Raw genomic sequence first — 25473 nt, forward strand, 5'->3', positions numbered from 1 at the left:
CCACTCCAGGACAAGAGGGGCCGCTGTCGCTAACGGTATCCTCTTCTTTTTTCACAGCCTGGAGAAGTCACCCAGTGAGGGCACACTCCACCCGCAGTGACTCCCGAACAAGTCCCGCCCCTTCCTGTCAATTCACCTTAAAAAGCAGAGATCCAGAAAGGTTATGTCTTCAAACCAATCAGGAGCCACACATGGTGCGACTGATAGAGTGAGAACAAAGAGCCAACACCAAGCTGATGTTGCTTCAGTGCCCTTTGAGTTATGCTTTATGTACATCATTTTACTTTATTTTCTGTTTCTTGTTGGACTTTTTGTTTTTAATGGGGTGGTAACCCAGCTTTTCTCCTGGCTCCCAACTGCCTGCATGATGCCAGTCACAGATTAGGCAGACTAAGTGAAAGGGCACTTAGTGGGACTTGAGAAGCTAGCAAGTGGGAGAGCATAGCAAAGACCTTCAAATCAGTGAGTCTTCTCTTCCCTGTGTGTTCCTTTGATAATTGGGGCTCATCCATGTTTTTGGTAATAACCACACAAGGTTTGATATAATAGACTCTGATTGTGAGAGACACTAGTGGGGTGTCTCTCATTACAAAGCCAAGGAGGCGTAGCTTTATGTCACACTTGTAGTCTGTTAAGCTTTCTCGGTTCTATCATTTAACTGCTCAACGTAGGATGAGTTCATTCTAGATTGCAAACCCTTAAGCTGGCCCCAGGCCTTCAGCAGGAGGCAGACAGAATTATCTAATGTCCCTAACCCTAACCTCACACTATTAAGGATTTGTCTATCAAAGTACTGTTAGCGAGTGACACGTCTTGTAAGGGGGGTTGCGAATGTGTCTTTGTTAAATAAATCTCTTGTGCTTAAGAACTTTTTTTATGTATAAATGATGAAGTGGAACCCTACAGAGGTTGCACTCCAGGTGTGAAGAGGTGTCCAATGTCAACCAAATGATCTTCGCTCCTCAGCTCACTGAGACACTCAGGGGGGTGAAAGTCCACCATCCAAAAGTCCGGCTAAAACACAGAAGGTTACTAATCAGGCAGTAGTGTGGACCTAAATGGCCCCAGTCCAGGACTACCCCATGTTTCATAATAAAGTCAGTCACATACGGGTCCAATAAGCACAAATTCTCTTACCTTCCAAACCTCCTGCTTGTACTTCATAAGGCATTCTAATAACTGACAGTGATACACTAAAACATAAAAGAAACAGAATTACAAATCAGAAGAAGACCAGCACCCTCTGAGAACACGCTCCTTACATTCAAAGGCGCACTAAGAACAGAACACACAAACACTGTGAGAGCACTGAGCATTTCACATAAAGATTTGGGGGCAAACAGCCAGCCAGAGTAAACCTGGAAGAAAAACATCAAAGCGTGGATGACGATGGTGATAAACGTGACAAGTGCAGATGACAAGACCCCATCCTGATCAAGGAGTAAGGCAATGGTCTTGCCACCTAGTGTCCATTTCTTAGAATTGCTTCCCTGATAACACTATTGAGCACAAGCATCAATAAATCTACATGGCTGCTCCTTAGACTAACATTAAAGGATAAGTTTGGTCATTTTCAAGTCGAAAGTTGTTTCTTCACAAATGCTGTACTGTATAAATTAATTTGATACCTAAAATTGCATTCTAAAGTGACGCATTTTTTTATAAATAATAAAAAAAAAAACTTTGTCCTTTCAAGTCCAAACATGAAAAGAGAGCTTACACTTACCAAATACGTTCATTTTTCAAGGCAAGAACATTATCGGAGATGGCACAAATGCTGTTTACCAGATATTCATCCGCGCCTTTGAACAAAGTGTGCACACGTCTCTTTAGAAAGGAATTAAAGAGGTAAGTAAGCTACTTCTAAGATTTGCACCTCATCTCGCTGATAGCCTCTCCTTCTGCGGTAACATTGCACTCCATAGGTATGTGGTTTCCTCCAGCTCATTTCCTTCAAAATAACGATCAACAGACAGATTTATTTCAGCCTTTAATGACTATGTCAGATTTTCAGTGGGTCAAAAGTTTCCTGTCTCTTTAAACGACATGGAGGACTCCAGGAACTGATGTCATTACATTTGAGAAGCTAATTGTTGTCATTAAGGGTTAAGTGGGACGTCTGTGGCTACCTGTAGGCTCAGTGCCTTGCTGTGGTTAAGACAATGGGGAATATCAAAAAAACTGAGTCTGGACCTGAAGAAGGAAAATTGTGGATCTTCACAAGTTAGGTTCTTCCTTAGGAACCATCTCCAAGTGGTTCAAGGTACCATGAGTAACTCTACACTCAGTTGTATGAAAATATAAAATTCTTGGCACTATCACCATTCAGGAAGGAGACACATATTAACTCAAAGCGATGGACAAATGTTATTTTGAAAGTTTCAACAGAACCCAAAGAAAAGAGCTAAGGAACTGGTGAAGAAGTTGAGCAAAAGTGACATTATCCACCATTACAAGATGTGGTGGGGCCCCAACCAGGACGCCCCTGTGATGGAAGGACTAGGGAAGTGGGCATATTCAGGTCAATACCTCCCCCGGAACACTAGAGGGCAATCCCCCTGACTCACAGTGGGGCCACAGGTTTGGAGCAAAGAGAGGTTCAACCCTGCTGGGGCCCGTGGCCACTGCCACGGGGCGCCTGGATGGTTGCTGAGCCCTGGGTTGCAGTACTTCCGCCACACTGCTGGAAGAAGAACTAGAACTGGGAGCAGCTGGAGCACTTCCGGGCACCCTATTAAAGGGGCTGCCTCACTCCATATGAGGAGCCAGAGTCGGGTGGTGGAGAACAAAGCTTGGTGGGAGAGAAATTGAGGCGGCATAGAGAGAGAGAAAGAAAAAGAAAACAAAAGAAGAAGGGACAGAGCATTACTGCTGGTACTTGTGTACTGGGCTCTGTAGTGGGGAGCGAAAGGAAAGCGCAGCCCCACTTAAAATAAATAGTATGCGCAGGACAGAACTTGTGTCTAGCGTCTGTCTGTGTCAGATAGGGTGGCTGGTACACCCCCTGGTGGTCCAAAAAGAGCACTTGACCTGAAAGGTTGCTGACCAAGAAAGAAACCGTTACTCCGAAATCAACTTAAAAAACAGCACAGTTTGTTTTTGGTCACCAAGACAAAGGCTTTTTGGAGGAGACAAAACCAAATGTGAACTGTTTGTCCATTATGATCAGGGATATGAATGGAGGCTGAAGGTTGAGGCTTTGAATCCAAAGAACACCACCATATCTGTGGGGGTAATGTGACTGCGGCACTTCATCAAACAGATGGCAGCCAGAAATAAGAGCATCATTTAGAAATTCTGTAGCAACTCTTCAAAACATCAGCCAGAAAGCTAAAGCCTGGTCGCAAATGGGTCTTCCAAACGGATGACGATCTCAAGCGTACATCCAAAGTGCTAAAATAATGACTTGCAGACAACCATGGAACAGTATTGGAGTGGCCATGACAAAGTCCTGACTTGAATCCAATGGAAAATATGTGGACTGTACTGAAGAAACATGTCCAAGCATGGAGGCCTACGAGCTTGGCTCAATTACACCAGTTCCCTCAGGAGGAATTGGCCAAAATTTTGGAAAAATATTGCGAGATGTTTGTGCAAGGTGACCGTAAGGGTTTGGTTCTGGTTAAGCAATTTAAAGGCAACACCACCAAACTCTAAATTGATGTATGGAGATTTCTGACCCATGGAAAATCTGACATAGTGCTTAAAGTCTGAAATAATTCCTTATTTTAGAGAAAAACTCTTATGGATATGAAGCAGGCTGGGCATCACTTTGTATTCTAGAGCGCATCTAAGTGGTGCAGCCACAGTGTAACTATTCTTAAATGCATACGCCACCATTTCGGAAAGCACTCATCATTTCTAACTGGTTAAACAGACATGACGGTGACTTCAGTTTACTCCAACGGTTTGTAGACCAGGAACTGTGTCATACCACCAAATCGGCAACAACTAGAATCCTTAAAGACAGTTTCCAGTCATTTCTGGGAGAATTCAGTGTGTACAGAAGTGTAGTCCTAACTGTTACTAGAGAAATCTACCTTATGAAGAAGACACTATCTCAGGAGAATTTGTGGAGTCTTCCTTGTGTCTGTGTAGATAACTCGGTTGGGGACACTAAATCAGTGGATTGTAAACCAGTGCAGAAATGTGCAAAAAATGGCCGTCCCAAACAAAGACTCGTTCTTGTTGGAGTATAAGCTCTATGAAGCAAGACTGAGAAGGATGGATGGATGGATGGATGGATGGATGGATGGATGGATGGATGGATGAGCAAACTGACAATTTCCACCCAGTGGAATCTCACATATAATTGATGCTAGATTTCTCAATATGATGTTGCTTACCTGGATTAGAGGTGTACTGCATTGCAATCATGAGCATTGAAGAAGCAGACAAGTTGACATAGGCTGGAACTCCTCCTTCCTTCCTAGTTGATCCCACTAGAAGTAAAAACACAATTGGGACAAAAAGCCACCATCACTTCTTTGAAAGGTGGTCTGGTTTGGAAAAGTCTAACAATCTTAGTGCTCAAAGTTGGCATCTGGAGACCTTCTTCATGAGGGCTGCCGTGTATTTGTTGTTAACAGTCCATACGTTTTGACTATTCAGGGTGTGCTGTTTGTAGAATTTTACATTCATCTCTTCCACTGTGTATGTAATGACGTATGACCAAAAAACTGTCAAGTTACGGAATAAAATGGCTGAAGAACAATCCCCCTATAGCCTATGGAAACCAAAATAGCAAGTTTTAATGACAGGGCAATTACAGGTAAACGGATCAGAGGTGTGTGGAGGCAACACTCCATGATCTTGTAGTCTTATGTCCTGCACTGAAGTCTAAGGCAAACGTAAAACTCGGTGATCTTCACAATCGTTCATGGCGCCAAAGGGTGGTAATGTGTTGCATGCAAGTAAGGATTTTACAGTATGGTACACGTGACAACGATGACATTTAATCACACTTACAATATGTAATTTTCATAATCATAATGCTGTGTACCTGTAAAGATACAAATACAACTAATTTGACCATTTATGGGAAAATCAGCTTGGAGAAGGGACAACGCCGCCACCCTTACTCATAAATGGGCCACTAGACTCAGCTTGGATTTCCTTTCAAAATGTACCCCGAGTGTGAAGGGTAAGCACAAGAAGTCAAAAGAGACACGACAGATGCAACTTACATATGGCCATGGGCAAGAAAGACGTGCTCAGGTACTCGATAATGTCCTTGTGCAGAAATGGAGGAAAGGTTGCTAAGGTAGAAATCATGGTATAAGGTAAGGTGCTCAAAATGTCATCGCTAAGAAAGGGAAGGAGACAAGTAGTCGTATAAAAAATGGACTGTCCCAAATCTGCAAAAGAATAAGAAGCAAAAAAGATGTTGGTCAGCAGAGGTCACATTCTAAGGCATACAGATAGTATCACAAAGTCAATGATGCAGTTTAAATATTTGATTATATACATGCAATAACAATCTCATTGGACCATAAAACACACCTGCTGAAAAAAATCTGAAACGTTTGATCATAAAATGTTGGAGCTTGTAGAGCGTAAAGAATGAACCTATGGTCACTTGGCCAGTCATGACATGGTGAAGCATTTCATTCACACAATGCTGTATGACTCTGCTGGAGCAATGGACTTTCCATGAGAGAAGGAGCAAGCTGCGGACTAAGGAAGTCTGACGCCGGGAGATATCAGTTATGATAGTAACTCTTTCCATAAAGCCATTTCCATCCTGTGATAAAATGATTGTAAATCACCAATCGTCCATTATCAGGCCTACTTCAGAAATGTGGGGGCCACACTTTGTCTTAGCACCTTTGGGAACACAAGACAGGAATCAACAAAGATGACAGTCTACACTGGGATGGGGTGGAGTCTATTGGATACTGAGGAGGGAAACCCATGGGAACACAAGGTGAACATGCAAACTGCACACAAAACATGTGTGGGACTCAGGATTCTACAGCTGAGCAGGTCCAGTGCACCACCCAAACCCGGCTCACAAAACTCTAAATAAGGGCTTAACTACAAAAACTAGGCCTCAAGGCTTCAATGAGACCTAGGTGCAAAACTACCCAGAACCCGATTTCATGGCCTGCAAAGGGCAAAAAATTAATTAAGGCTGAGCTGTTCTCAAAATAAAGGGAGCGTGAAACCATAAAAACCCCTGGCCCACAATAACAACAAAGAGGTCCTTCACCAAACGAGTATCTGCATGCTGAAATCAACCCACTGCATTAAATGACCCGGTGTCTGCACACCGCATTGTTAAAAGTATGATCAACTCTCTGGTGAGGAGCTAAGTCACCCAGGGGCCTGTAGGGGGTCTTAATCCAGTGGATTTCAGACAGTGTATTACTTTAGCATTACTTTTCTTCTCTTATATAAAAGCTGCACATTTGAGTGGCCAGCATTTGTTATAAAATCATAAACCTGACAACTATCATGAAAAACTCACCAGAAACACAGCCAAATGCGACTATTTTCTTGCATTTTGTAAACACTGTAGCATCCCCGGGTCTGGACCTGTGAGGGACATACTCCTCAGGTGGCCAGGAATATCTGGAGAAGCTGGGTATAAAAAGCAGAGCCGACTAATTGCGGCACTTCCAGGGTACTTTGATCACGTCTCAGGGCTGGGCTTCTTGGCTTATGCCCAGTGCTGCAGTGACGATCGCTGACTCCCTGTGACCTCTCAGCATATGCACAATTAAATGGATACCTACAACTTTTGTTCAACAACTGTTGGCCTCTGTGATTCGTGGGTATACGATTCGCCTGTTCACGTGTTTGTCGTCAATGATGAAATGGTGGTTATTTTGCGAGTTTTGCGAGACAAAGCGAGTAGGCTAGAAAATGTAAAGAACACAAAACGGTCTAAGTGGTCATAAATGCATAAATCATTTATGGTATTAACACTAGAATCCATGAAGCCTTCAAAAAAGTTGTAATGCCAGGCCTCCTTAAATTTCTTTGCACCTCCTCATCAGTGTCTTTATTTTGCAAATATGTCAATAAGCAACTTCAACGGGTAGCCTGCTCACTCATCCCCCACCGATGCAGCTGAAGTTCTCCCAACTCAAGTCTGTTTATCTGGGTGTGAGGTGCCTAGAGTTGTATAGGGTAAATAATATATTGTTACTTGGAATACATACGTACATTTCATGTGTGTTCTGTGTCTATAACGATCTGGGTAAGTGTAGGATGACAGGAAATGCAAGGCAAGAAATGTTGAACACATAACTAAAACAGAAATTTTTTACATGTTGTAGTAAAAAATTGATAAAATATTGACATGAAATGTATATGTTAAGACTGAAGTTCAAATATCCAATACTTTCACAAGAGCTACAATAAAAGAAGTGCACCTTTATTTGATTACATATTGCCTGAAGAAGGGGCCTGAGTTGCCTCGAAAGCTTACATATTGTAATCTTTTTAGTTAGCCAATAAAAGGTCTCATTTTGCTTGGCTTTTCTCTACCTTTATTCGAGAAAATATTCAAAGAAAAAAAGAAATTATTCAGTTTACATGTTGCAGTCAATAAGAAAAAAACAATCTCATGGGTGGGTTAGAGGTAAAAATGGCTGCTTCTAAATCAAGAGATTGCAGGTTCAAACCTGGGTCTTCCCCACATTAACCGTTTTGAGTAGTGAGATTGTATTATTGTTACTATTATATAATAAAAAAAATACATTTGATTTGAGTCTGTAACACCCGTTGTAAATTTTTGCCACATGTAAAAAATAACGCTGAATGATATAAGCAGACACACTAATGCTGGTGAATCATATCTTCTTGGTATTTTGTTATTACTTTAATTTTTTATTCAGTTTTTATTCCATCTGAGGCAGAACTCCATTAGCAGCAGTGACCTGGAACAGATAGGTGAAAGCACAGATTTCCCGGGACTTGTTGACACTGCTGCATCATCCCCAGCCGAGAGCAAAAGTGGGAGCGAGTGTGCAACTGATTTGGGCCAGGATAATTCGCCGACTCCAGAAGGCTCAGTGAAACTGAAAATGGCCTTTCCTTCTGCGTTGTCATTTAGCCATCGCAAGCCAACAACATCGACTGCAACTGGGCATGGTACTTCACCCGCAGAGTTCGGGGAAGACCAAAACAATTTGTCTGAGCTGAATGTAATGATCGCCACTATGGGCACCGCTCAAGACATAAAGGAGCTCAAGGATAATATAAAGAAGGACATAAATGATAAAAGGAAAGAAATAAAGGACATACACAAGACAAACGAGAAGCTGTTTCAGGATATTAAAGACCAGGAAACCCATTTAAATAATTGGTTTCATTCAGCTTTTAAAGGTATGCTAGAAAAGATTGAGGAAAAAATACAGGAAAATGTGTTTAAATTTCAGAATAAGCTTAGAGGATTTGATGCTCAGCTTGAAGACGTTAAGCAAACGTTCACAACTCATATTGAAATAGTGGATCAACTGGCATCTACCCCTGACGAAAAAGCAACGACTACAAATTCCGAATGCAAAGTGCTTGCAGACAGACTAGCCGCACTGAAAGACAGATGCAGAAGGAATAAAATCAGAATTAAAGGTCTTCCTGAAAATTGCAAAAATCCAAACCCAGTGAAATTCGTAGATAAAATATTCTCTACGGATTGGAGAGGATTTCAAATCAGACACCGAGATAGCAGCAGCTTACCGCATACGTGGATCGATTACCTCAAAGCCTAGGACTTTTCGTCATACGCTTTGAAAAACTAGTTTAAACTACACATGATGTTACTTCTCAGACAGAAACAAGAGATTATATTTGAAAATAACCACATTCGTATTTTCCCTGATTTCTCACCCTCAACAGCTGCTAAAAGTGACGTATTTTACAGCATTAAATAGCGCTTACGGAAAGCCGAGAGAAGATACAGCCTCTTGTATCCTGGATATTCAAGGCAAGTTCTACATTTTTACCTCAATGGAGGAAGCAGAAAAAGAGCTAAGAAAACTGATCCTGACACTGTTTGAAAGACGATCGTGAGTTGCATCTTGTTCTAGAATGGCAAAGAAGATATTACCTGCTGTAGGATCCATTCACAATGAAACTCATTCCAAATTACACATTCTATTTCCTTATACAGTATAACCTTGGATTGCGAGTAACTTGGTCAATGAGTGTTTTGCAAGACAAGCTAAAATTTTTAATAAATTTTAACTTGATAAACGAGCGAGGGCTTGCAATATGAGTAGTACACTGAGTGTCATGTGATCACAACTGAGCTGACGGTGCTTTTCTCTCTCTCTCGCTGCAGGATTGTGGATAATCATCTCCCATTCTCGGCCTCAGTTGGCGTGCCTCACAGGTGGCACAGTGGTAGTGTTGCTGCTTTGCAGTAAGGAGACTGTGGAAGATTTTGGGTTCGCTTCCCGGTTCCTCCCTGTGTGGATAGCGCTTTGAGTACTGAGAAAAGCGCTATATAAATGTAATGAATTATTATTATTATATAGTCAACATCTGTACGAGCGTATAGTGTTTACTATAGCATTGTGACCACGTGTGTGTGTTGTAACGTGTGAGTCACTGTCTTGCACCCCAAAACACGACGCTGAGTCTCAGTACTTTAGCAACACCAGCTTTATTCAGCTTGAAACAGGAATAGTGTGGTTATTTATTGTAGCGTGATCTGTCACTCTCCTATACACAGACACAGCAGTCAGGCAGGGTCATGGCCAGGTTTGTGGCCAAGTAATCCTGTGCCCTGCGCATTTATAATGTTCCTTGTATCACCCATCAACCGCAGGCGCTTATAGCATGTCCGCAATCTTTTGGATTCGTTTTAATGGCGAACTGCTACAGCGTTGGGAGCCTGTGGTTGCTTCGGGACACTCTTCTGCGTGTCGTCTCATTGGGTGGAATCCCAAAAGAGTTTAGAAACCTTACAGTGCGTAAAACATTTTTTTATTTGTGTCCAAGTGTAGTGACTCTTCATGCAAAAGCAACTGTCATTGGATAGGTTCCTTGTTAAAGTCCGTCGCAAAAAGAAGAAGATTCTGTTAGTTAGAGTGAAAGTTGTCCTACACAATAACCCTCCTCTCTCTGGTTTCCCTCACACCAGCGTTGATTCTTTTCAAAGGTAAAGTGCAGGTTAATATGTTTTATGTATTTTTACTTTATATTTTGTATTAATCATTTTTATATGAATAGTTTTGGGTTGTGGAACGAATCATCTGAGTTTCCATTATTTATTATGGGGAAATTCGCTTGGATATACGAGTGCTTTGGATTACAAGCAGATTTCCGGAACGAATTATGCTTGCAATCCAAGCTTCCACTGTATGCCATTTTTTATGTTTTAATTACAATTATATGAGTGTATGTACGGATGTGGATTTTTTTCTTTTCCTTCATAGTGGACTGTTTAACATTATACCCTTGGTTCATTGTATTAGAGCTTACTATCAAACGTTATCTGCTTATCCAGGTCTACTGTTTAATATCATTCCCTGGGTTTACTTTCTCAAACTGTTTAAGATTACATTTTATGTTTATAGTATTTGGACTGTACAGTCAATAGATATCTCTATTTTAATCCTTATACAACGCTGCTGGGGGGCTTGTTTTGGTTTGGATGTGCTCTGTTTCTAGGTATGTCAGAGGACTGGGACTTTGTTAAGTGTGGTTTGGCCTCACTGGGGGAGGCAAAATGGGGGGGCAGGGGGGACTAGGGGGGAAAGAAAGAGAGCAAGCAATTTCTTATCTATCCTATTAATCCTTATAATTGTAAGAGCCAACATAACAATAGGCTTTATGGCAATAACTCCTGGGTAAATTGGAAATTAAGGTCAAATCTATCTTTTGTAATAATGTACTACTATCTTAAATTAAGACTACAAAATGTGAACAAAAGATCACCAAACAGTTAACTTTGTGAGCTGGAATGTTAAAGGTCTCAAAATGTATTTGCATCCATTCCCAATGTGAACACTCATAAAATTATAATGGCTGGTGACTTTAATTGTGTTTTAAATCCAGACCTCAATAGATCTTCTGCCACACTTGTGATGACATCTAACACTGCAAAGGCAATTACACAGTTTGTAACTGATCACAACTTATCAGACCCCTAGAGATTCCTAAACCCAAACACAAGAGCATATTCCTTCTACTCACCTGTGCATCAATGTTACTCAAGAATTGATTATTATTTCTTGCCCACAATTAAATCTTACTACATTATTATTATCCCCGACCTTTCCCCTTTGATCATGGAGCTTAAATCACTTTGCCCCATATATTCATCTCGCAGATGCCGTCTTAACCCACTGTTACTGTATGGAGCTGTACGGAGCTTATATCCAAGCAAACTGATTTTTTTTAGAGACAAGTACATCCTCACAGATCTCTGCAGGAATCCTCTGGGAAACTCTGAAGGCTTTCTTAAGACGACAGATTATTTCTTATCTGTCCCACAAAAATAAATCAGAAACCAAGAAGGTATCAGAGCTAATCAGTGAAATTACCAGAATTGATCAAGAACATGCCAGTTGTCCAAATGAGGCACTTCATAGGAAAAGACAGGCTTTGCATTCAGAACTCAACCTCTTGAGAACAAAAAAAACAGAACAACTCATTTTTAAATCACGACATCATTACAATGAACATGGAGAGAAAGCTAATAAGATCTTAGCTCAATAAATTCACAAGCAGGAAGTTCGCAATGCAATCCCAGCAATTACCAACACAGATCATTGATCATAAAAATATAATGCACACATTTATAGACTACTATAAGGCCTTATATTCTACTCAGACTAAAGAAGACAAGACACAACCTAACACGTTTTTGGATGCATTACAGATACCATAACTAGATACTCTCAGTGCAGAAGAATAGGACAAACCTCTGGCACTATCAGAATTACTAGATGCTATGAACTCACTTTAGAGCGGGAAAGCAGCAAGCCCTAATGGTTACCCTACCGAACTTTATAAAAGAAATAAAGCTCCCATTTTATTAGCAACATTTACAGAAGCTAGAGACAATAAAATTATACCTCAAAATTTCCACCAATTATTAATTACCGTGTTTCCTAAGCAAAATAAGGACTTATTACAATGTGCATCATACAGACCAATCACACTTCTGAATAACGATGTTAAGATACTCTCCAAAGTCCTTGCCAGTAGGATTGAGAAAGTTCTTCCTTCGGTAATATTACAAGACCAAAGAGGATTTATTAAAGGCAGACACTTAGCTTCCAATCATCAATGCCTGTTTAATGCAAGGTTATTATAGTTAATGAAAACTAAAATCAAAACAAACTATTATTAAAAAATTTTTTTCATAAACTGAAATAAAATAATTAACAAAACCGAAATGAATAACTAAAACTAAACGAAACTATTAAAGTAGCTGGAAAAACTAACTGAAATAAAATAATAATTTACTAAAAATAATTTTAGTTTTCATTTTTGAATGAATATTCTTGCTGTTAGTTTTTAACCCTTTTAACTTTTAACTCTAAAACTGAAAGTCATCCACCATGAGCCACCCGCATATATTCATCCACTGAACAGAGGCTGGTGAAGGAGGCCGGGTGTTCACACAGCATTTGCAGTGACAGAGCGAGCTGAATACGCAAGTAAAGCATGTGGAATAGAAAGCGATTTACGTGCTGCTTTTCTTTGGATTAGTTGTATATCAAGATGTAATTCAAACACCTGAAATTGGAATGTGCTGGTTAACACAAACTTTACCGTATGGACAGAAAAATCATGAGTGATTAACATTTCAGTTTATTTCTCAGGTGCCTGCTTTTTGTTGACAGTAATTCACCTGTCACTTCGCACATGAAGTATAGAGAAAGTATGGTAATCATGAAAAAAATCTGACCTCAAGGTTTTGATGAATCCGAATGTTTGAGGCCTCCCGAGTCCGAAAATACCGTTTTTTGGAATTTTGTGTGTGTGTGTATAAACACGATATCTCAAAAACGCAACTAGATAGATGGATGAAATTTGGCATGTCATTGTTACACTAGAATTGTAGATCTGCATTAACTTTTGGGCCAAACCCATTAACCGAAAGTGATACTCTACCTGAACACATACTCGATTTTTTTTTATTCATGCAGCTGCAGAATCCGATTTATTCAACTTTACTTTTATAATAATTGTTCAATATATCATTAATTTGATTTGATCTGTTGTTGATGGTTCTTTAATGTACATAATATAATCATTGTCTTGCGGTTTACTCCTCAAATATCCATCCCCATATCTGAGTACACGAGAAAGTCAAGGGGAGATAAAACGACACTGATCGAGAGACTGACTAGGTCATCATACAAGATCAGCATATTGTTGCTGACCAATTACTTTTGTTTTAAAAATGTCGTTTAACAGTGAAGTGATACAAACCTTATAAAATTCCTGAGTTGGCAATGTCTCCACTGAACTACAGGTAAGTAGGCAAAGAGAGTCTGCCAAGTGATGAAAAGCTAAACATACTAATGTGTTTTTGTATTTATTCTATATTTATTCATTTATATTTTTTAGTTCATATTCACAGCTCAAAATACCTGATATTGTGAAAATAATCCAGTAGCAGAATTATGTTTTAAAATATTTGTCCCCATTTTTTCAATGTTTCTCTCTTTCTCTCAAAACAGATAGTTGAAATATCATATTCGTTTTGTTCTTAACATCAGCCATATTATACATATTGCATACCAGGGATTTTTCCTGCTTTGTATCCAAACCTGCAAGAGTAGGCTCCAGGTTCCTGGGATCCTGCTCTGGATAAACAGGTTTAGATAATGTATATATTGTTCTTAATCTCAGATGCTGTCTCTGTCATTTTGTGGCTGTCCATACTCGTATTACCTGCTCTTGCTCTGCTCATTATGGATTTACTGTTCTTATTCATGGGCTATTCAAGTCTCATTACCCCTAACCTTGATAATACATGCTTGTTTTTCTTTGTTTCCCTCAATACAGCTAGGTGGGGTCTGCACACTGATTCAAGCCTAAGAGCCCCTGTGATCTTCATGATCACACCTGTCAGAACACAGTAGATTCTGTTTTCTGACTTTTGATCTTTTCAGGCCTGCAGGTGGCAAAAGTCTGTCTATGAATTGTTTGCGCCTGAGATGGAATCAGAGATCAATATGGGTGGTAGAAAATAATAAAGCCCAGTATTTGAGATTTTTGAATGAAATATTGAAGGCATTCATTATAAGCACATTGTTGTTAGAGCAGGATATGTTATATGCTGTACATATTTAGAGTAAAAAACCCTCACACCTTAAAATTCACCTAAATTTCATTACAAATCGGCCCACTCTGGGAAATAAAAGGAAAAGAAAAAAGTGACAACAGTCAGATTTGTTCAGCACAAACGACAGAAAATATTTAAAAAATTATAAAATTGTGTAAAATTGTTCATATTCAGTACCTGGTTTTTATCAGACAAAAACAAAACCAAATAGTAAACTGTGTTGTGTAGTGTAGTAAGCTTCCACTAACATTAAACTCATAATCCAAACCTGTTAAGTGTACAGTTCTGTCTCATTATGACACAAAAACAAAACTCCATAGTAGCTCTTTAACCATACCATAATTACTAAAACTAAAACTGAAACTAATATATATAAAAGTAAAATAGAAATATCTTTGTAAAATAAAAACTAAATTAAAACTAAAAATACACGATGAAGGAAAACTAAAACTAAACTCAATTTCCGAGTAAGGTCAGAAAAAATATAGAAATAAAAACTAATATAAAAAAGGCAAAACTATAATAACCTTGGTTTAATGTAATAGATTCACCCACAAAGTCTAACACCCTGGAGATATTATTATCATTGGATGCAGAAAAAGCATTTGGTATGATTGAATGGAACTACCTTTTCACCACATTGGAAAGATTTGTAATTGACCCGAACATATGTGCATGTTTTAAACTGCTGTATACCAATCCAGAAGCTTCAGTTTGTATTAACAATATTATTTCAGACTACTTCAAACTAGAATGTGGTACTAGACACCACTGCTTTTTGCAATCGTCATAGAGCCACCGGCAGTTCACTGTTGAAATGCTTATCAGATAAAGGTGATTATCAGAGAAGGACTTGAACAGAAAGTTTCTCCATATGCAGATGATATGGTACTGTATATATCACACCCACAAAATACTGTGCCTGCAGTCCTAACAGCACTAACAGAATTACAAAAGATTTCTGGTCTCAGAATTAATTTGAATAAAAGTGTGCTCTTTCCAGTGAATTCTCAAGCACACAATATTAAATTGGACACCTTCCCTTTTATCATCGCAGATCAGTTTAAATACCTAGGGGTAAATATCACAAATAGACATAAAGCTCTTCATCAACAAAATTTTGCTGTCTGCTTGGGAAAACGTAAGCAAGATTTGCATAGATCGTCCACCATTCATCTCACTTTAGCTGGAAGAATTAACATTGTTAAGATTAATATCCTTCATAAGCTTCTTTTTCTATTTTAAAGCATTCCAATATACATTAACAAATCATTTTTTAAGAAGTTAGATGTAATCATAACCTAATTTATATGGAACTCAAAACATCCACGTATCCAAAGGGCAACCTTACAAACACCTAAGGCAGAAGGTGGCATGGCACTACCTAACTTTCAGTTTTATTACTGGGCAGCAAATATACAAGTTATAAAAACCTGGATATGGACACAAACAGATGAACATACACAGGCCTGGTCCACAACAGAAATAAAATCCTGCAACTCTTCTTTATATTGCTGGCTTTGTACCCTAGTAAGTACAAGTCATCGCCAATATACTAACAACCCAATTGTGCTTCATTCACTCAGAATTTGGAACCAATGCAGGAAGTACTTTAAGATAGAGAAGCTTTTATCTGTGGCACCTTTGTACGATAACCACCTTTTCCCACCCTCTCAAATGTACACAGCTTTTAATGTCTGGAAAACATTCGGGATTAGAGATCTGTACATAGACAACATCTTCACATCCTATGAACAATTACACTTCAAATTTAACCTTCCAGCAACACATTTCTTTCACTAACTCCAAACCTGCCTGCCTTTCCTCACCTATCACCTACTTCTTCTCCAGAAAAAATAGTAATCATTCTTGAGGACTCGGACAGCATTTCTCTAACATATAAAAACATTTTAAAATCCCTCCCTTTCAAAAATCCCAGAGTACAGTGGGAAAAGGATCTCTCACTCAACATTTCAGAAAAGGAATGGAAGGCAGCCATACACAGAATTCACTCGAGCTCCATATGCGCAAAGCATACAATTATTCAACTTAAGATCATCTATCGAGCACATCTGTCTTGTTTAAAATTGTCCAAAATGTTTCCAGGGCAAGATCCAACCTGCAAACGTTGCAATCAAGTTCCAGCCTCACTGGGTCATATGATTTGGGTGTGCACCAAATTAACATCATTCTGGACCAAAACTTTTAAATGCCTATTAGACAGCCTTGGTGTCATAATCTCTCCTAATCCGCTAACAGCTGTGTTTGCTGGACTCCCAGATGGTCTTAAAGTGGAGAAGGACAAACAAACTGTAATGGCCTTTACTGTACTTCTGGCATGTAGACTTATCTTGCTCAAAAGGAAGAATCCTAACTCTACTCTTTTCAGTCATTGGGGAACTGATGTTATCCAGTATAATATTTGAAATTGGAAAAAATCAAATTCTCACTTAGAGGATCTGTGCAAAACTCTTCGCCTTTTTATTCTATTTATTTACTTACTTATCTTTTCCCATTGGGATTAATAAAGTATCTATCTATCTATCTATCTATCTATCTATCTATCTATCTATCTATCTATCTATCTATCTATCTATCTATCTATCTATCTATCTATCTATCTATCTATCTAAGTTTCACTATGTTGGCCTAGCTCTCTTTCTCATGGGTGGGGGTTGACTTGATTTGAACCTAGGTTTGTAAAATTTGACTTGCTTTTATGGAATGTTGTTTGATTTTAATAAATTCAATAAAATGTTAAAAAAAATATTACTATAACATGAAAGAACTTTCTGTTTTAGATGTGTGTTCAACATTTCTTGCCTCACATTTCCTGTCATCCTACATTTATCCAGATTGTCGTAGACTCGGAACACACGTGAGATGTATGTATTCCAAGTAACAATATATTATTTACCCTATACAATTTAGGACAACTAACCCCCAGATAAAGAGACTTCAGTGTCTGACTTGACCTCAGCTGCCTTGGTGGGGGATGAGTGAGCAAGCTGCCCGCTGCCTGTGCTGATTGACACATTTGCAAAACAAAGATGCTAATGATGAGGTGCGAGGGAATTTAAGGTGGCCTGGCATTATGACGTTTTTCCATAGGCTTTAAGGATTCTAGTGTTAATCATTTTAATTATTTCCTACCAAAAATATAATGTACACACAAATTTAGTATAAGTTAAATTTTAGAAAAGGTTACAATTCACTAAATAACTGTGAAACAACCATATGACTTGCTTGTGCAGTGATCATTCCATCTCACATTTATTGTGGCATTTTTCATCTTATTTAGTGTGATAAACAATGTCAATTACAATGTAATCATGGGTCCTAAATGTAGTGCTTCTCGTGATTCTGAAAGTGCTCCACAGGGACAGAAAAAAGTGATGACCCTACAAGAAAAGGTGTATTTTATTTGGTGAATTCCGCAGCTGCGGTTGCTCGCCTGTAAGTACATCAAAAAAAAAAAACAAGCAGGAAATCTGTAATGTCGTTACAGCAGCTGTTCAATCGGGGAAAGTGGATATTTGTGTTTTTTTCAATTTACAGGTACGGCTGGGTATAAGGCACAGATTTGAGTACCGTCATGTAATATTGTAATCAAGGCCTTTAACCTGAAAATTACTCTAGGGGACACTGTACAATGGCTGACCCCGCGCTCTAACCCCCAAAGGCCTTACGAAAAGGCAATTCCCCCTTTGGAGATTAACAACATAGATCAAATCAAATCAAAATCAAATCTTGCTGCATGTGTCTCACCTCACTCTCTCTCTCACTCTTTGTTAGCTTACGTTGTTGAACATATTTGTGGATTTTTGCATTCACCAGGGTCCTGCACCCCTGACCCCATGAATCACAATGGCTAACTGCAATTTTACTTGATTGCACATGCTTAACCGTCTCCTCACTTGCTGTCACCAAATGGCCTGGATTGCATGCATCCATGCTGTTATTCTTACAGCCTGCAGACAACATCTTTGCAAAATAACACAAAATTGTATTTATTTTTGGAGTGCTCCTAGTACTGTATATCTGTTTTTTTACTTCAATAAAATAAGTTTTGCATTAGGATATTTGTTACTTTAAAAGGTAATCAAGCTACGTAACACACAACTTTTAACGCATTGTCCCCAACACTGCTCCCGACCCTCACATGCGGTGCCATTTGGGGCTAAACAAGCCATCCTTTGGTCTGTTTTTGGACTCTTATTTCAAAGCTGTGCTGCCTGGTTCTGTGCCCCTTTACAAGAGGATTGAATAGCTGTTTTGTTGGTGCCACACTTTCATTTGCATTTAGAGGTTACAGAAGAATTTTTCATATCTCTCTATTATAAAAAAAAAATTTGCAACGAGACGTGATCTTCTGAAGAGAGACAGACAGACACTTCAGCGAGGCAGAAACACTTTCACTTCCCATGACATGGTCAAGTCACATCATACTGACATTCATTGGAAGCATTTTCCCGTGAGACGGTGACCTAGGCAAGGAAAGTAATAATCAGCCCGGAACAAGTGGAACTGAAAACCTTGCAGGTCCAAATGGGGTCAGAAATAAAAGACAAATAGTAAAAGACGTTAAAAAACGTTGGTGCCATACACATGCAAAGCAGGTTACAGATTATGAAAGCAGTGGAATTCGAAAGGCTCAAAAAATACCTTGGCGTGATACACACGCAGAGAGAGAGAGAGAGGTTATGAGTACGCACAGATACAGCGCATTGCCGCACCCATCACATGACAAACCAACTCATGATCCCTGGTTAGGACCTGAGTGCACACACGTAGAGCAAGTTAAAAAATATGACAGTACTAAAATTCAAAAGTGTCAAAAAAAAACAGAGTACAGATCGCATTCGTGCAAACAAACTTAAATTATTACTAGGTGAAATAACCGAACAGCAAACAGAGATCGAATATATGGATATAGGTGATATGTCGGAAGTATGTAGATATTGTATGGCTTTAAAGTTTAAGTCGGAGACTTGTTGATCGTCTCATTTGTGTTGCCATCAGGGAAAAGCAGTGTTTCTTCCCAATGAAGAGGCGTATCTGCAAGAATTCACAGATTTGTTATTTGGTGAAAGTGAAATCCACAAACACTACACGCAAAATATGCACGTCTACAATAATCTTTTCGCGTTAGTATCATTCAAGGCACAAAACATTGATTTACACAATAATGGACCATACGCTATGAGAATCTGTGTTCCCGCAACAACTATAGCTACTACAAATTCAAGTTCGAAAAAAACACAATTTGGTCAGGTGTATCTTTATGATCATGGAGAAGCGATGCAACATAGAATCGAAAGAGTTAAACAATCTGACGTAACAGAATTTCTACAGCCAATAATGGATACAAGTCCATACGTCCAAAAGTATCGCACTTTACACGAAATTTTTCTGCAAAACAATTTTCTTGGATTCCTATATGAATCCGAAAGATCACAGTCACATTTATAATAAACCCACAAGTGATGAATTGTCAGCGATAATAATTTCGAAAGACAGAGATATCAAAAACAGAGTAGATATTCGTGTATATCCAAAGGCAAAGCATGACTCGTCATTTCTGTCAAATACATCGCCACATGCCGACCCTTTACTCTTTCCTTTGCTTTTCCAACATGGCGAAACAGGATGGTCGTACAATATGAAACAAACGCATTCAGAAAAACGAATAACACTCACACAATATTTTGGTTCAAAATTAGCAATACATTCCCATGTATTTAACCCACTTATATCATATCAACGTCTATCGTAACATTACATTATTAATGCATATGTAAAAGTCGCAGCTAATCATCTCCTCTTTATTAAATCAAATCCAAGCTAAACTTAGAACAGAACATATGCAAGGTGTCATTGATCACGTTCAAAATTCAAATATCAATAGTTCGACAAATACAAAATAAGTAAAGCAGTAATATTACCTTCATCGTATCAAGGTAGTTCAAGAGCATTGCAACAGTTATATCATGATGCAATGGCAATATCCATAACTATCAGTCGGCCAGATTTATTTTTTACAATAACGTGCAATCCACAATGGCCAGAAATCTGCAGCTTCTTGAGAACAATGCCACCAGCTACATCGGCTCTGGATATTCCTACTTTCGAAAGTAGATTGTTTTATCAGAAAGTCTTCTTTTTATTGAATGATGCCATTCGTATTAAAATGTTTAGTTTCCCGTGAGAATAGCTTTTGCAATGAAAATTTACAAATCACAAGGACAAACATTTCAAAAAATCTGTTTATTTATAACAGACAAAGAAAGGGTATTCACTCACGGCCAGTTAAAAGTTGCATTATAACGCTGTAAGACCAAACAAGGAATCAAAATGTAATGCGATCTTGAAGACAAGTTCATTCCAAATATTGTTTTTGCTGAAGTTTTAAAATAAAAAGTGAATATAATGCATATGTAACAATTCCCAAGAAACAAACAACTTTAAATTGTATTTCCACAGGAACAACCCGGGGGTTGGCGAGCGAAGCGAGCTGGGGTCAGAGCCCCCTAGTTAGCTCTCCCTAGTTAAGAGAGTGAACGTGTATATTTTTTTCATATGTAATTCACAAGTCTGCCAATCATATTTAATTGGCATCTTGAAGTGCCAATCTTTGCAGTCTTACGTTGAACTTTTATACTAAAATAATGGGCTTCTCCCGTAAATAATTTCTAATATTTGTCATTCTGGAAAACAAAAAATTCTTTTGGCAATCCTGGGTTTGATGCTTTCAAGTTATCAGTCAGGGTTCAAGGTGGTGGATACCAGGGCCCTAAAGCTAACCCTAACTTTTACTGGCTGGAAAGCAGGCACCAGTCCTGTATAGGATGCCAGTCAGCTGCAGGGCATAACTCAAAAGAGCATCACGTAGCACACTTTAACATAACCCTAACATCACTGATGTGTGGAGGAAGGTGGAATCAAAACACTAAAAAAACCCAAAGCAACACAAGACAGCATCCAGTTTGAGAGAGGCAAGGCCAGGGTTTGGACCCCAGACTCGGGAGCTGCAAGGTTACAGTGCCCGTGACTCAGCTGCACTCGGGCAAGGAAGTCAACTTCTGTTTCATTGGATTACCTTGATTTTAGGTGTTGAGTGTCATCTTAAGACCCCTTGACTTCGGAGAGGACATCATTTCTCATTAGGAGAGCTCATTCCCTGCCAGTTATGCTTCAGGGAAATCATAGAAACAAACAGAAGGGTAGACTTTGGAGTTATAAAAAAGACAGAAATCTAGAGCACCTCATATGTGAGTTGTCACTAGGATGCCAGAAGGTGACATGTCCACAAGGCAAGTGGAATACCTAAAGTGTGCTCCACAGCTCCCCCTAGTCATCCCAGAGCGGTCGACTTTTTTTTTTATTGGTGTGTGGGGTGCATCAGCATGACCTGTGACGTTGACAGAATGTCCCAAAACGTAACGAGAGGAGAAACCTTTAGACAAGACAGAAAAAATCTCAACTGAGGACTCTTTGAGGTGTGTTTTAATTTTATTATGTGCTTGCATTTTCTATTACCAGTATTGCTTAGTTAGTTCTATCGAATAAAGCCAGGCATAAACAGCAATATATGGTGTCATGCATGTGCACATAGGGGACAGCTTAATGACTATGGCAATGGTGTACTAACTTCTTTTCTCTCTACTAGCACAGACAGGAAGATTGGTGGCTTTAACATTGATGATGTCACTTCCGGTGTCCATTCACCTGGCTCTGCCTCTTCATGCCAGAAGTACTTAAAAGGAGCCACCATCTTGGATAGTCAAGAATTAGACTCATGTCTGCCACTTGTACAATGTGTTTTTTTTGTTTCAATTATACAGGGTTTGCTTCTGGGTGTCAATGTCTATCTCTCTTACAACAGATATTTGTCCCATGTGATTCTCAAGAAACCTTCCGTCAACCCATCTGTCATTGAGAATTTCCATCCTGTCTCCCTTCTGCCATTTCTGTACAAGACTCCAGGACACATAGTCCACGACCATCTTACTTCATTTCTCTTGGACTAGATCCGCTTCATTCTGGATTATGCAAGGGTCTGTCACTGATGCTCATAGATCTGCTTCTTTCTCTCTGTCCTTATGCTCCTTGACCTTTCATCAGTTTTTGATACTGTTAACCACTACCAGCTTATCACTTCCCTTGAGAAACCTGCAATTAGCGATTCTTCTTTGGACTGGTTCAAGTCCTACCTCTCAGATGGATTCTCTTGTGTCTCCTGGTCAAACTCTTTATCTTCTCCACAGAAACTTTCTACATGTGTGTTTCAAAGGCCAGTGTTGGGCCCACTGCTCTTTACTCTCTATATTCGCACTTTACGCAATGTCATTTCTTCTCACGACTTCTTCTACAACCACTATGCTGATGACACACAGATATTTCTCTTATTTCCATCTCAGGTTATGGCCAGATCTCCAGCTGTCTTTCTGCCATTTCGTCATGGAAGAATGATCATCACCTTAAACTTAACCTTTCAAAGACAGGTATCTTGTAGTTGCCCTCTGATTCTCCTTCCTCAAATTTGTCTCTAAGCATCACCCTCAAAGACGTCACTCTTTCACCATCAGTCACAGTTGGGAATCTTGGTGTGACTCTGGACTTATCGCTTTCATTCATTGATCATATGCCTTAAATAACCTGTCATTTCTTTGTCCATAGTATCCACAGGATTGGACCCTTCCTCATTAATTATGCCACACGGCAGTTCACTCTCAGCTGGGCTATTGCAACTCTCTCCTGGCAGGAGTTCCTTCAGCTGCTATCAAACCTCTCCAGCTCCTCCAGATTCCAGCTGCTCTATTGGTGGTATCGGTTCCTCATTTCACGTCTCCTGCTCCTCTGCTTCGGTCTCTCTCTACTGTCTTCCTGTTGCTGCAAGGATCCAGTCCAACACTCATGTCTTGGCCTACAATTCTCTAAATGGCTCTGCTCCTCAAAATCTCCAATCCTTGGTCTCTTCTTGGACACCCTTTTACAAGTCTCCATTCTGTCATTGCCTGCCTGCTGACCATCCCTCCTCTTACCAGGCGTGCCGATACTGGGCAATGCTCCTCCATTCACATGCCAAATCTGTGGAATGAAGTGGATGTGGAATTTCCTTATGTTTACGTGTCTTTGGAAAACACATCTTTTCGTTAAATATTTTGGATCTGCTTAGTTGCTCTCCTACAGGACAGCTGCTGCTGTATCGACAGAGTTTACGATACGGATTTACATGTCTCAGTCAAGTTGTAGGTACAATTATATCATAATTCTCTTCCCTTGTGCTCATGTGTTTAACTTATTCTCTTTTGCTTTGATGCCTGCACCATCATTCTTGTATCTATTATGCAGGGAGTTTCACTCGAAAGAGGCCCTAAATATTCTGTTGTAACTCCTGTTAGGATGAAGCAATCTGAACCAGAAAAGTACACTATATACCTTGATGTATGTGTAATTGACTGCATTACATGCGATGCTGAAAGTGGTTTACGTTTTCTGCCAGACACATTTCAACGTGGCGGTCCATGTTCCTGGACGTATAGGCAAGAGTCTCAGGTGGGGAATAGAAGCAATTTCACTTTGGATGTTTTCCTTTAAATCTTCCACAGTATGAGGCTTGTTCCAATAAGACTTTTTCTTTGAGCATACCCCAAAGGAAGAAGTCTGGTGGTGTCAGATCCAACGACCGTGGTGGCCAAAGCCCCTTTGAAATTACTCTGTTGCCAAAGAAGGACTCAATTTCTGCCATACTTCTTGCCGATGTGTGACACGTTGCTCTATTTTGCTGGAAGTAACCTTTCGTTAACTCACGACCAACCAGTTGATTCGGACATCGCTTAAACGAATTGGTGACCCAATAGGTTAGCACCATGAAGACATGCTGCTCAGTACTGTACACCATAATCCTGATGAGAAGTCGAGTGATTGAGTGAAGGGGTACGGGTGGTATTCACCCAGAGGTTGCAAATGGAGGTTAAATGTTTTGACGGCTGTCCGACGCCTACCTCATCACTCCGAAGCAGGGGCATCCCAGCTTGTTTGAAGCTCCATATACTGAGGAGCACATTGAACATTGCTTTGTTCAGATAGCTTCGTCCTAGCGAGACTTATTAAAGAAATAAATGAAAAACACTAAGCAAAAAATGTTTAACACTCGTGACTCAATCCAGATTTACAGATGGAGTTATTAAGTGAAACCCCTTCATGAACAGCCTCCTGAAAGTTATGCAAAGTTTTGTCCTACCATAATGCAGATATTTGAGAACATTTGTAGAAGTTGGGAGTGCTCCCAGATGAAGATGATTTCCACCCAGATTAAATCACACAAATAAGAACATAAATTCAGCGAAAACAGTAATCTGATTAGGGTAATCGTAATCCAATTGTGCAGTAAAGCGTTGAAATAAAAAGACACCACCGATTGCGATCCTGCCTGCTTGTTACAGCTCACTTTAAAACTAGTTCCCTTTTCTTGTTTCACTCAACAGCCCACGCAGCTATCGCTGAAGCTACCAAATGATGTAGTACTCCTGGGGCTGCTAGGATTTGAAGTCCATTTAAGGATAGCTGCTACAGCATCGTCTGCAGTTTCAGCAATAGGTCACAATCATCAAAAAATGACTTCCAATTATTATTAAAAACAAACCAGCAAATAGCTCCACGATCTGTATGCATGTGAATTGACCTCTACTTTTAAATAAGATAGAAAAGACGACAAAAGGTGCTTAACAATGTTATCAACTACACAATCCCAAAGCATAAAGTGACTCAAAATGCACACTAGAGTGGAAACTGTCAAACCAGACCCCACTAGTTACACAAAAAGGACAATAAACAATATTTCTAAACAAAAGATTTAATTTTTAAAAAAGGCAATCCAAGGCAAATAAGTCCCAATTACAAATCCAGAATACAGAGTCAAAAACAGAGCATAGGGTCCAAAATCCAGTCATTCACAGATAATCAAAAGCTTTGAACAAAACAGAACTCACCACCACCACCTTGAGGAGTGCAATCAATGAACCACAAGGGACTGTGGGTTTTCTTCAGACTTTATAGGTCTGAGGGCAGCTCTTGGATGATGACGGCCTCTTTTGGGGAACCACCCACAAAACACACAGAACACAACAAATACGTATTGCCATAAAAAAACTAAATAATCAACACTGTTAACATAAAATACGAATAAAATAAACACAAAAACAATGTTT

The 25473-nt window shown here is 39.4% G+C and overlaps 1 protein-coding gene across 1 annotated transcript in view; it reads right to left on the reverse strand.

The window, feature by feature from the left end:
- Positions 1-25473, reverse strand: part of LOC114666589 (protein unc-79 homolog) — a 223515-nt gene that overhangs the window by 152688 nt on the left and 45354 nt on the right. Inside the window, exons 4-6 of the mRNA XM_028821501.2 lie at positions 5187-5357; positions 4347-4442; positions 1138-1193 (exon numbers count right to left, since the gene is read on the reverse strand). Coding sequence (XP_028677334.1) covers positions 1138-1193; positions 4347-4442; positions 5187-5357 — 323 coding nt within the window. The remainder of the gene's footprint in view (positions 1-1137; positions 1194-4346; positions 4443-5186; positions 5358-25473) is intronic.

The sequence above is a fragment of the Erpetoichthys calabaricus genome, chromosome 16 (genome assembly GCF_900747795.2).
Source record: "Erpetoichthys calabaricus chromosome 16, fErpCal1.3, whole genome shotgun sequence".
Classification (NCBI taxonomy): Eukaryota; Metazoa; Chordata; class Cladistia; order Polypteriformes; family Polypteridae; genus Erpetoichthys; species Erpetoichthys calabaricus.